Genomic DNA, 12,758 nt, shown 5'->3' with positions numbered 1-12,758 from the left:
AGGTGCTGTTGTCAGATGGACTTGGAGCCCATGGTCGTCGCCGTTGGTCGTGATTGACCGCCCGCGCTGATAATGATAGTTAAACTTTTGAATTTTCTTATCAAATTACTGTCAACGTGCTCTCACTATGTACCCGTGAAAAAAAAAACATGTTCTCACTATGCGTATGAATTAATTAATTATCAAAAGATAAATGTATGGCATTTTTCCTTTTTTAAGAAAAACGTATGACATTTTGCATGTCAACCGAGAATCGGTTATGTCTCCATCCACTAGACCTAGCCGATCTATCCTATGAATACTTTCCAAGTCCCGTTTCAGTATAACCCCCCACTAAACGTATAAAGGGGTTCACTTATCGTATCCACTTTCGTTTCGTATGTATGTGCATGGGTTTCCCACCGTATACGCCGTATTTCGGGGTGCCCGACTTTGTGCTAACGAACGCACCCACGCGTCCTTGGCACGGCCCATCTAGTTTACCCAATTTGTACTGAATTCCGTTGCAGAAATCGGAGATTCTGGAGCTCCGGCGTTCTCTACTAAAGGAAGAGTCCCTGTCCAGGTTTGCAGTGAGCAGCCACTCTCCACTCCACGACGACATGCAGTAATCCTCCACCAACGCCCTATCCTGCAGCTACCGTCCAGAGCGCCAGCGCGCGTGACACAATCCACACTGACGTGGTGGCACCGCTCCTTCAGATCGAGCCATGGCGTCGTTTGCTTGTTACGTCCTCCTCCCCCTCGTCCTCGCGTCCACGGCATGCCATGCCAGGGACGCCGTCACGCCGGGCCGCCCGCTCGTGGCGAACCAGACGTTGCTCTCGGTCCCCGACGGCAAGTTCGTGCTCGGCTTCTTCACGCCGCCGGGCGCCAACAACACCTACGTCGGCGTCTGGTACGGCAAGGTCTCCATCCGCACGGTGGTCTGGGTCGCCAACCGCGAGCACCCCATCCCCGGCGGCATCGCGGACAACCACGGCGCCACGCTCTCCGTGTCCGCCACCGGCACGCTCGCCATTGCCACGGGCAACTCGACCGTCGTGTGGTCGGTCAAACCGGCGGCCGCGGTGGCGAGCCCCGCGGCGCGGATCCTGGACAGCAGCAATCTGGTGCTCGTGGACGCGGGCGGCGGCGTGGCGTGGGAGGGGTTCGACTACCCGACCGACACGCTGCTCCCGGACATGAAGCTGGGGGTCGACCTCGTGAAGGGGCGGAACCGGACGCTGACGGCGTGGAAGAGCCCGTCGGACCCCTCGCCGGGCCCCGTGGTCATGGCGATGGTCACGTCCGGCGACCCCCAGGTGTTCATCTGGAACGGCGACGACCTGGTCTGGCGCTCCGGCCCCTGGGACGGCGTCCAGTTCACCGGCGTGCCGGACACCGTCACCTACTCCGACTTCACCTTCAGCTTCATCAACGACGCCCAGGAGGTCACGTACAGCTTCCACGTAAGAAACCCATCGCTCATGCACGCGCGCACACGTACCATATACACGTAGTACACTTCTCACTGCTCACCTGACGGCTCGGTAATTAATCAAGGTGCACAAAGAGTCGACCATATCGAAGCTGGGGCTGAACACCACGGGGAACAACGGGGTGCTGCAGCGGTCGACGTGGGTGGAGGCGGCCGGGACGTGGAACCTCTACTGGTACGCGCCCAAGGACCAGTGCGACGCGGTGTCGCCGTGCGGGCCCAACGGCGTGTGCGACACCAACAACATGCCCGTCTGCTCCTGCCTGCGCGGCTTCGTCCCCAGGTCGCCGGCGGCATGGGCGCTGCGGGACGGCCGGGACGGCTGCGTGCGGGCGACGCCGCTTGACTGCCGGAACGGCACCGACGGGTTCGTCACGCTGAGGCACGCCAAGGTGCCGGACACGGTGCGGAGCGTGGTGGACATGAGCCTCAGCCTGGAGCAATGCCGGCAGGCGTGCCTCCGGAACTGCTCCTGCACCGCCTACGCCAGCGGCAACGTCAGCGCCGACCGCCGCGCCGACGGCTCCGGCTGCGTCATGTGGAGCTCGGGGCTCACCGACCTGCGCGTCTACCCGGACTTCGGCCAGGAACTCTTCGTCCGCCTCGCCGCCGCCGATCTCGGTACGCCATACTCTACATTCTACAATACATACGCCGCGTTCCTGCATTCGTACGTACGTGGTATCTAATGTTTCGTACACAAAAACATTCCTACGTACGCACGGGTTAGAGCACATTTCACCACATTCCCATTAATAATGTTTGTTCCTATCAATGACGGATATTTGCTACGTTGTAAGTTTACAGAGAGTTTTTTATAGAGTTAGTTTGTCTAGAAAATGTCGTTTGGTTCCTGGGTGTATGTGCACCGGATATAGGGAAAATAACAATTAAATAAAAGATAAAAAAAGTTTAAAAGTTTTTTAAATAAACTTGATTTTTTTGTGCTAGTATATATAATTTTTCATGAATAAAAGACCACCTTGACTTCAAGGGAAAAATAAAATATATTTTACTTTTTATATACAAGTCACTATTCACACTTTTTGAGAGCGGCGTTTTGGATCCTAGGTGCATATGTATCCATTGTCGAAATACATATTTTGAAAAATTAAAAAATCCGGAATAAAAATCCCACGTGTATATCCGGACATTTTATGAGCGTTCACAAGGTTTCAGTGAAAAACGACGTTTTTTGTGGCTTGTGTAAAAAAGATGAAGAAATGCCTCGTGAATAGTTAGAATGAAGCATCAGAAATTGTCTTTTTTACACAAGCCACAAAAAACGTCATTTTTCACCGAAATCTTGTGCACGCACATAAAATGTCCGGATATACACGCGGGATTTTTGTTTCAAATTTTTCAACTTTTCGAAATGTATATTTCGATAATGGGTGCATATGCACCTAGGAGCCAAAGGCAATTACCACACTTTTTTGGCCTAGTTTTGTTGTTGTTTTCTCTGCCCTGAAGTCAACGGGGTTTTCTCTTTTGTCGATTTTTCTTAAGTGTGCAATGGAAGGTCAAGTTTATTTTAAAATAAACTTTTTAGTTTTTATTTAATTACTATTTTCATTTAGTGTTTATATACACTCAGGAACCAAACATTCCTGTCCTAGTTTGTCAGAACAAAATAGTACTTCAACCTCCAAACAAAAGCACCTACATAGATAAAAAAAAGGACTGATTATTTATAAATTGCCTAAAAAAATTTAGGTAAGTTGATGTTTGTGCCATTGGATCAAAATCGAACGATTGATCTTCTTTCTTCAACCTCTCGTCCTCTCTTTCTGTCCGCCCGAAGCCCGATCCAGCACCGCCACCTATCTGAACCAGTCAACTCTCAAACCCCCTATATCTGCGTCGTTGCCGGCTTCGGGTTGCTTCTGTCCAAGGCCTCCTCGACATTACTGCACCTCGCTACACTCCCCACGGCGGCGCCATCTTCGGCCTTGGGGCTGCGCCTCATCTTCTTCCCGACCCCACTTACCAGAGTTGCAAATTGAAGCAATTGTACGTATGGCTATTGCGGGGAAAAGAGATGGGACTCCGCTCGTTCCTGTTAGGGATCGTGTAGATGGCGAGAGCCACTGTTGCATTTTGTTCTGTAGCCCATCCTTTCCCTTGCATTTCTCTCTATCACGAGGCCGATCTTACGAGAAAAAGGAAACAAAAAGGCGGTGCTTAAGTTCGACAGGGACCAGACCACAGCCAGCCATTGTTCCATGAATTGGTCCCGAGTTCTTTTCCCCAAAGCAGGGCCATTCATGCACCCGAAAAAGGCGCAAGCTTTGATCTGCACAGCGCAGCAAAAAGCTCAATCATGCAAGCTAGTACGGTGCAACAGGCGCCGCCACCAAAACGAGGCTCCACGCCTCCAACCGTGCATCTCACCTGACCCAAGATCCGAAATTTCTAGTGGAACGTAGGGATGTACGCACCCTCGTGACACGTACAACATCATTGACCGCTCACTTGCATTCTCGTTTCACAAAGCTTCCGGTATACTCGTACGTAGCATATGCTCAGCTGTCGACAAATCCATTTCTCTTCGGTCAGAGGCATCGCATTCGCATGTGAATGCTTGCATGCTTGGCGCTGGCAAGCGGATTGGTGACGATCGCTCTCGCAAAGGCATCTCTGCGCCCTTGCAAATCGCCCCGAATTTCCCCGATTGGGATGGCAAACCGATGCGGAATTGGGTATTCGGCCGCTCGGCTGGTTTGACCCCCGTAACATGGCGACGTTGTCGATCGGCTTCTCAGATCAGGAGGGCGTCAAGGTCGGCCGGATGCGGCGAGAAACACACATGATCTGTGAGGTCTCCGTCGAGCCTCGACGTGTACCCCTCTACGATCAGTGCTTTGATATGTTCTCCGTTTGATCCAACGAAGGAGACGAGACGCGAAGGGATTTCCTCTTCTCTGAAAGGAATCCAAATGCCCCTTTGTGGTGTGGCCGTGTGCCTGATTGATTTGGACGTGTGGTACTACCGCACTAGGGAAGGACCAGCGTTAGCATGGCCTTTGTAGGCCACGAGAGGCACGTGGAACGTGGCTGGAATCGTACCACCAGTTGGTAGGTGAAATTTCGCCAAGGGAGATAAAAAGCTCTAGTGATAAGATGCTCCTTGCCAGTTGAAGATGGACATGATTATTATGCAATCTCCTCTCCGTCAAAGAAAATAATTACGCACCCTCCACTCTCTGCTGCACCGTGCAGTAGATTTGGTTGGCAGTCAGGAAGCAACAAAGCTAGAATTAGTTAAACGCTTGGTCTTACGGTAGAAACTTGAGCCGCTCTCCCGAATCAGGCCAAACCCACGTCGTCGGCAGTAACGCAGCCCCCGCCGAGCGGACCGACCGCGCCATCTCAAGCTACCCACTGCCCGTACCTACTCCCTTTCAAAATAGATGACCCAACTTTATACTCCCTCCATTTCTTTTTAGTCTGCATATAAGGTTTGGTCAAAGTCAAGCTTTCCATAGTTTGACTAATTTTATATTAAAAATTATCAACATTCACAACATGAAATCAACATTTTCAGATGCACCATCAAATGTATTTTCATATTATATAGTTTATTTAAGTATTGTAGATGTTCATATTTTTTTAATATAAATTTGATCAAATTTTGTGTAGTTTGACTTTGACCAAAACTTATACGCGGAGTAAAAAGAAACGAAGGGAGTACTAGAGTTAGTACAAAATTGAGTCAACTATTTTGAAACGGAGGGAGTACATACTTACATAGCCACAACAAATCTGTTGGAGATCAAATCACCATAGGTGTCCGAGTCCAACACCCAGCTCCCGTTAGACAGGTTATTAATCAAAAATTCAGCCAGCAGCTGCAGCAGCGTTTTTGGGTAGGACGGGGCAGGGGCAGGGGCCACCACAACCACAAACCACAAAACGTGGTCAGGATTCAATAAGTACAGTAGCAAAAGCTAGACAACCAAATATCCAAAAGCAGCAGCAGGAGCCCGGTCAGGCATCACTTCACTTTACTCATTTGCAATTGCAAACTGAGCCCACGTGTAGCGACAGAGTTCTTGGGTATCTGAAGCTCATACTCAGGCCTCAGTTGTTGAAGCAAGACGTGCGACATTTTTGCATATGACATCTTTGGGATACTCATAAAAACATCTGTTCCTCCAAAATTCCAGATGAACGTGTCTTAAGACATATGCATCCCCAAACTAACCGTTTATGGTTTACCACACAGGTATAACAAGTAAATCCAAGAAGAAACACGTGATAATCGCAGTCGTCGCCTGCATCTCCGCGCTGGCATTCCTTTTAGCGCTCGCTGGTGTTTTCTTCTGGACAAGAGGGAAGAAGAAGGCAAGAAAAACAGGTAGCATCCAGATCCAATAGACTTCCAACTGAACTAATACATGACGTTTCTGAATGTTATTCTGATTCTTATGTCTCCAGGATCTAGTAAATGGAGCGGCGGTTCACGCAGCACTCCCCGCCAGTATGATGGAAGTAGTCACAATGATGACTTGGAACTGCCGATATTTGATCTGGGGACAATCGCAGCTGCCACTGATGGTTTCTCCATCGATAACAAACTCGGCGAGGGTGGCTTTGGACCGGTGTATAAGGTTAGCACTTTATATATGGCAAATCTATACAGTGCATATGGATGAAACAATAAGCAACATCAAGAACAAAAATTAATTCAAAAGGAACAACAAAATCATTCTAAATAACTATGGCAATTTGAAAACTCTGGTCTGCTGAAGTTCGAAAGTATCTCCTTCAAAATTACAGGGTAAGCTTGAGGATGGACAGGAAATAGCTGTCAAGACACTCTCAAAAACATCCGTACAGGGTCTCGATGAGTTCAAGAATGAGGTTATGTTAATAGCTAAACTCCAGCACCGGAACCTTGTCCGGCTTCTTGGCTATAGCATTAGTGGACAAGAAAGGCTACTTATCTATGAATATATGGAAAATAAGAGCCTGGATTACTTCCTATTTGGTAACCTCTCAACCTTTCACTTTATGACCTCAAATATTGGCTGACAAAATTACCAACATGTGTTTGCATATTTCAGCAGAAAAATCCAACAGTATCCAACTTGATTGGCAAGTGCGATACTCTATCATAGAAGGCATTGCTCGAGGATTACTGTATCTCCACCAGGACTCAAGATACAGAATCATCCATAGAGACATGAAGGCAAGTAATGTTCTTCTAGACAAGGAGATGACTCCCAAAATTTCTGACTTTGGCATGGCAAGAATGTTTGGCAGTGAAGAGACAGAAATCAATACGTGTAAAGTCGTTGGCACATAGTAAGTATGATAACTGGGAAAACAATCTTTGATTATACAAATGAGTTTCCCAACATTAATCATGTTGATGTGGCTATTCTGTAGTGGCTACATGGCTCCAGAGTATGCAATGGATGGAGTCTTCTCAGTCAAATCAGATGTATTTAGTTTTGGAGTATTACTGCTGGAAATAATAAGTGGTAGAAGAAACAGAGGGGTGTATTCCTACTCAAATCACCTAAATCTTCTAGGACATGTGAGAATATAGTCATCCAACACATACAGCCTGTGTTTCTCAGTTAAATTTCAAAATAACTTGGTCACGTTTTTCATTGTGCAGGCATGGAGCTTATGGAACGAAGGGAAAGGCGTAGAATTAGCAGATGAAACCATGAATGGCTCGTTCAACTCAGATCAAGTACTCAAATGCACCAGAGTGGGGCTCCTGTGTGTGCAAGAGAACCCAGATGATCGTCCATTGATGTCCCAAGTGCTTATGATGTTAGCTGCTACAGATACTGCCACATTGCCAACTCCTAAGCAGCCTGGTTTTGCAGCTAGAAGAATTCAAATGGAAACAGAGACGTCATCAAGTAAACCAGACAGCAGCATATTCAACAGTGCGACCGTTACCATTGAAGGTCGATAGGAAGCTAGGCTGCTTATTGAACTTACCGGGGGTTCTGTATTATAGAATGAAATTAGTACATTACTATTTTCTTTATCACTTGCACATCTGAGCAAAAGGGACTAGTGCTATTTTGAATAATAGCACATACTAGAATGAAGATTGCTTCAGCTCAGCAGAAATTTTAGATTGTGGTGGTCATTGTTGACAAGTAACAACAGAAACTAGGAAGGTTCTGTTATCTGGTAATATTTTGAAGTCACAAATCAGAATGAAGGTTACGTCCGCTCAGCAGTTATTTTGAAGTGTGGTGATCATCATTGAAAGTAACAGAAAAAAAAAGGTTCTGCTAACAGGAAATATATTTTAAAGCACCTCACATCATTAATATTCCATGTCTCAAACTCTCAATTCCTAGAATATTTTTCTTATCTTTATTTTATTTCTGGAATAAAAGAGACGAGGGTTTTTTCTAGAACCATCAGCATATTGTTTCAGCTAGGTGGGAACCCAATTATTTTCCTCAGGATTTTCTGGAATGAAATTAGGGAACAAAGTAAATAGATTAGATGGATTTAAATAGAATTTCTATCTCCTGTTCTAAATTCACAAACAAATCACAGCTAAAGCAAAATTAGGCATCAGCACCTATGCAATGTTGGATTAATAGTCATTGCAGTATATCAAGTTCTGACACTAAACTGAGCACTCAAATAACTTCGAATAGTACTTAAGTATGTACTTGGAAATCATAACGGTGTATTTTCCCATCTTATGTCCTGAAATCATGAACATCTAATATCCCAAAATGAATTAACTACCTTAGATCATCAATAGGTTCTTGGACTATGTTTCCCCATTTATCAGTTACAGCCGTCAAATCTACAGCGCATGAGCTTTGTGAGTCAAATAATGAATAGTGACGTGATACCTAAACAAAATGATTATGATAATGAATAGTGAAGTGATACCTAAACATTGTCATACAGTAATAATGAATAGTCCTAAACAAAATGTAATCATCAACCATTTATATACTCTGATCTAAGGAAGAGGTTTTTGGTGTAAGATGATCATAACTTTGTATGCTCTACTTTGCGATCCATGTCCTGGAGACTACAAGCTTAAACTGAGCAAAAAAAGCCTTTTATCTAAATTAAAAAACTTTGTATGGTAGCTATTAATTTAATCAGCTAATTTATATATATGTTAGGACGTCAAATGGAAACCAAATGAGCCCTTTGGATTAGCACATAATGGACACAAGTGCCAACTTTGGCTTACTCTGCTAGCTATGGCAGGGGCGAAAGAAGGGGCCAAAAGAATGAAACTCACTACAACATTATTTACACCTAGCTAATCTGGTCATCTTCGGCCGTTCAAGAAGCTCTCGTATTGAGTCCCATTCAAAGTATTAGAAACATCAGTCCAATTATCAATATGATCACGCAATCGTTTAGTATGGATTTGCACATGCCGACTGGATAGCTTCATCTTTGGCAATTTCAGAAAATCCAGCACATCTGTGAGCTTCTGAAAGAAAGCAAAATAGATGTTATCAAGAGAAATAAATGTTGATTAATTCCCAAACATGAATATAGTGCAAGGGGCCTCACAGTGCGATTGCTGACCACATCCTCGTAGTACAGAACAATACTCCGGATCTTCTTGAAACTCACTAAACCATCAGCTGCCAACTTATCAGACCTCTTTAGTTCAGCAATCAACGATTTTGTGTCTATTGTTGGCTTATACTGAGCAAGAACATCAGCCTGCAGAGAGGAAAAATGGAGGACTTTTTTATTTTGCGGCACATCCACAATAGTACAGAAGATAAAGTAGTTAAAGGTGCGCTAAGATGTAGGGGGTAATCCTTGATTTGTGATACCAAAAGTTGCAGACATAAAATAAAATTTATCACACTGTGGGCTGTGAGTAAGATCAAGGGGAAAAAAGGTGAACCTGGCCTCTGTGATGCACATGAGCTTTGTGAGTTCCATTTAGTTGCTTCGTATTTCTATCATAATCATTTGCCAATATGGAGACATATCGCTGCAGAAGGTTTCTTCTTAAAAGGAAAATTAAAGACACACCCCTTCGGTTGAAATATTCAGCTATCTCTTGATGATGTTTCATCAGACCCTGTAATTCCAAAAACAAATCGTATCAAAACAAGTAAATCAGGCCAGCTAACATTATTGGAAGAGATGCACCACATTAAATAATTATAGTACAGAAAATAATTCTTGTGAACAAATCAAAGGAAAAACGATTTACAACGAATCTTAGATCTCCTCAAAGACAAAAGTACAAAGAGAGCATTGAGATAAATTATCATATCTGTTTAAGTGAGAATATATACCCAGGGGTTTTATACCCTCCCCCCGACCCACCCACACACCATGTTCTTGCCTCTAGTGTACAGCTTCTTATGTGAGGGCTATATTGTGCATCTTCAGCATATAAGGTATACATTTTGTGTACACCATATAAATAGAAAAATTATATACAAGGGCCTACCCTACAGTTTTTGGTAAAAAAATGAATGGGGCCCCCTTTTGTGGAATGAACACATTTAATAGGTAGCTAATCTAAACAAGGCTGATAATTCAAACATACAAGATTAAAAATGGGGGAAAAGTATTGCAATGGCGAGAAGAAGAGGTTTTAGTACTTGGCTGCCCTTATCATTACGATGGTTATGGTATTTTCGCAGGTTATTTCCATGAAATCATGGTATCGTTAACACTTTCTGGCAAGCTGACTTCTTATGTTATGAATATGTTTTAAAGAGAAAGTTTGCAATGGTCATGGAGCAGTGCATCAACTATGATTACATTCATTACTTCTCAAATATCAGATAGTGTATGATACTGCTGCAGTGCTCCAAACGCTGACCGACCATTCTTCAGGGTGATCTCCCCAAAGTTAAGGGTCACACAGCTATTTACAGAACATATGATTCAGCAACAAAATGACGTTCTTCAAAATTTAATTTGACGAGCAAGTCTTATCTATTTATTTTCACCTTAGTGGAATAACTAATCTAACAGTAAACTAATGGCAAAAGATTACCTGATTGAGCATCCATTTCAACCCCACAGCAGCCGTGCACTCATTTTTAGCGGCACTGCTGACCCAGTCGAGATTGTACAATTTATCGAGTGTTTGTGTGATGGCCGTGACATTGCTACGCCTGTCTTTGACAGAGAAAATCTCTCCATTGGAGCTAATATTCTCGTGGCTATTCAACAAGGTTTCAAACCATCCACTTCCCGACCTCTGCATCGACAAGATAGCAAAGAATCTAACTGGTGTGCATGCACATTCTTTCCTAACAAAGAAACAAACAGAAGAATAAGTTACTCACCAGCCTTAAAACGCAAAATCAGATGCCCAAGTGTATCTATCTATCTCCATACCTACTATAAGTATTGGGTGTGGGGAAGTGCACCAAAGGGATCTCGGTCTCTGGAATTCCGGGGTGGTGGCAAGGTTGCTCCCTTTCTTTCTCTATCATGTTGGTCTGCCTGAGCCCGAAAAGCATCCCATTTTGCTTCAGAGATAAGGAGAATATGTATACACCTACAAGGGTGGCCAGGGCCAATATGGCAACCCATGACGCGAGCGGATACCTTCTTGTAGGCTTTGTGCTCACGCTGGTTGTATCCTGCATTTGAAAGAGTTAATGGCACGAAACGGAGGATAGAAGTCAAACAATTGATCCATGGCAGTCGCAGATGAAAAAAATCGAGGTGTACATGAGCTGATTCCAGTTTTGGGCATATGCTGACAACAATCTAAAAAAACAGATACTGTAACAAAACAAGAGGGGGAGGGGGGAAGAATTGGATTGGCCTGACCTTGGCGGCGCCGAAATCCTCCACGGGCAGCGCCACGGAGCTATCGTGCTCTCTCCCTACCCCCTCCATCGGGCAGCAGCATCAAACATCAACGCACCGCCGGCTCAAATACAAACCGAGAAATCCCACCCAACCTCGGCGGAGTCTCCTCCCCAGGCCGACCAACACCGGAGAAATCAGGCTTGGTTGAAGGGGGGAGGGACCCGGAAGGAAGGCGAGCAGAGGCGGCACGGCGGTCGGGCGGGTTATGAGGAGGAGGCGGCGGGGTGTTCGCATCTGGGGGAGAGAAAGGAGGAGGGGTTAGGCACCGCACCGGTGGAAGAGAGAAGAGAAGGGGGCGAGGGGGGGAGCCGAGAGCGAGCACCTAGTGCGTGTCCATTCTGGGGTTATATTCGTTCTGGTGTAGCTTATGGTCCGGGTTTGCTTTGTCTAATCTCGCGCCCCAACGCGGGGTTCGTTTGGGTCGGCCGTTGCCGCTCTCCCTCGGGGAAGAGGAAGGAATCAGCTGCGCGTCGTCACCGGGGTCCCGCGCGTACACAGCCGTTCCCCAACGCGTGCCAGGCTCATCTCCGGTTTGGCGCTCGCGTCCGCGTCGGAAGGCGGGGTGCAAAGTCGTTGACTGTGTGCCCCACACAATGGCCCTGGCCGCATTGTTTTTTCTCTCCCACTACGTGCCCGTCCGCCCGCCGACGTCTCGCCGACACAGCCACCGGCAAGGAGCAAGAAAAAAGAACAGTCCACGTTGGCAGATGGGGCAACAAAACATCATGGAGGAGAAAACGTTGGTGATTTTAACTTTTTAATAATATAACAAAAGACACCAAAGAGCATTTTCAAACTTTTTTTACGTGCATTTCAATCTAATTAATATCAGGAGTTTCTTTTTTTTTTTAGGGAAAGCAAAGCTTTATAGATCAACGACGTTCGGTCATATGCCCGACACGCAAGAAGCCACTTTGGGCGGTACAATAGTATCCCACTCGACAGACATGTTCGGTGGGCAATTACAACCAATTTGTGCTAACTCATGAGCAACCGTACTCATGGTTCGTCTACCAGCAGTTACACTCCATTTGAAAAACCACAACTTTAGCTGGAACTTTGTATCTTCAATAATTGCTGCATACGGTGAAAAATCTACTTGATGGGCATCCATTGCCTCGGCCAGCAACTCAGAGTCCGTCTCAAAGGTGGCCCGGACAACTCCCATATCAGTCGCTGTGGTCACCGCCGCCGCCAAAGCATTGACTTCAGAACCGAAGGCATCAAAAACCTGATCTTGCCGGCCTGCTCGGGCAATGAGGACAGCTCCAGAGCCGTCCTGAGCCACTACGCCCCATCCGCTGAAGGAATTACCCGGTGAGAAAGCACCATCCAGGTTAAACTTTATGGTGTCATCGGCCGACGGTTGCCACTTCCCGGGAGATTGTTTTGGCGTACCTGGTAGGCAGAGCTGCTCATATTCCAGTGCATCACAGCGAGCTCGTCTCACTTCCCG

General features: G+C 45.9%; 2 protein-coding genes across 4 annotated transcripts; one reads left to right on the top strand and one right to left on the bottom strand.

Annotated features, from left to right (window-relative positions):
• Positions 1 to 563: 563 nt before the first annotated feature.
• On the top strand, positions 564 to 7,702 carry LOC119277230 (receptor-like serine/threonine-protein kinase SD1-8). 3 transcript variants are annotated; one of them, XM_037558483.1, is made up of 8 exons: positions 564 to 1,451; positions 1,546 to 2,101; positions 5,709 to 5,840; positions 5,921 to 6,093; positions 6,263 to 6,473; positions 6,553 to 6,790; positions 6,875 to 7,025; positions 7,110 to 7,702. In XM_037558483.1, exons 1-8 carry the CDS (start codon positions 711 to 713, stop codon positions 7,416 to 7,418), a joined length of 2,511 nt encoding a protein of 836 aa, XP_037414380.1. In that variant the 5' UTR covers positions 564 to 710; the 3' UTR covers positions 7,419 to 7,702. The 3 variants fall into 3 exon arrangements, with proteins under 3 accessions (XP_037414380.1, XP_037414379.1, XP_037414381.1); XM_037558482.1 differs by having other exon boundaries at positions 6,550 to 6,790; XM_037558484.1 differs by lacking the exon at positions 6,875 to 7,025 and having other exon boundaries at positions 6,550 to 6,674.
• Positions 7,703 to 8,549: 847 nt separating this feature from the next.
• On the bottom strand, positions 8,550 to 11,632 carry LOC119277231 (nodulation protein H-like). The gene is made up of 6 exons (XM_037558486.1): positions 11,261 to 11,632; positions 10,820 to 11,067; positions 10,473 to 10,731; positions 9,360 to 9,539; positions 9,014 to 9,169; positions 8,550 to 8,930 (listed from the first exon to the last, which is right to left on the bottom strand). The coding sequence occupies exons 1-6, from the start codon at positions 11,327 to 11,329 to the stop codon at positions 8,763 to 8,765; spliced, it is 1,080 nt and encodes a 359-aa protein (XP_037414383.1). The 5' UTR covers positions 11,330 to 11,632; the 3' UTR covers positions 8,550 to 8,762.
• Positions 11,633 to 12,758: the final 1,126 nt, after the last annotated feature.

This window comes from Triticum dicoccoides, chromosome 3B (assembly GCF_002162155.2).
Source record: "Triticum dicoccoides isolate Atlit2015 ecotype Zavitan chromosome 3B, WEW_v2.0, whole genome shotgun sequence".
In the NCBI taxonomy this organism is placed as follows: Eukaryota; Viridiplantae; Streptophyta; class Magnoliopsida; order Poales; family Poaceae; genus Triticum; species Triticum dicoccoides.
Note: the sequence above shows the minus strand (reverse complement) of the source record. Positions and strands in the feature narration are given on the sequence as shown.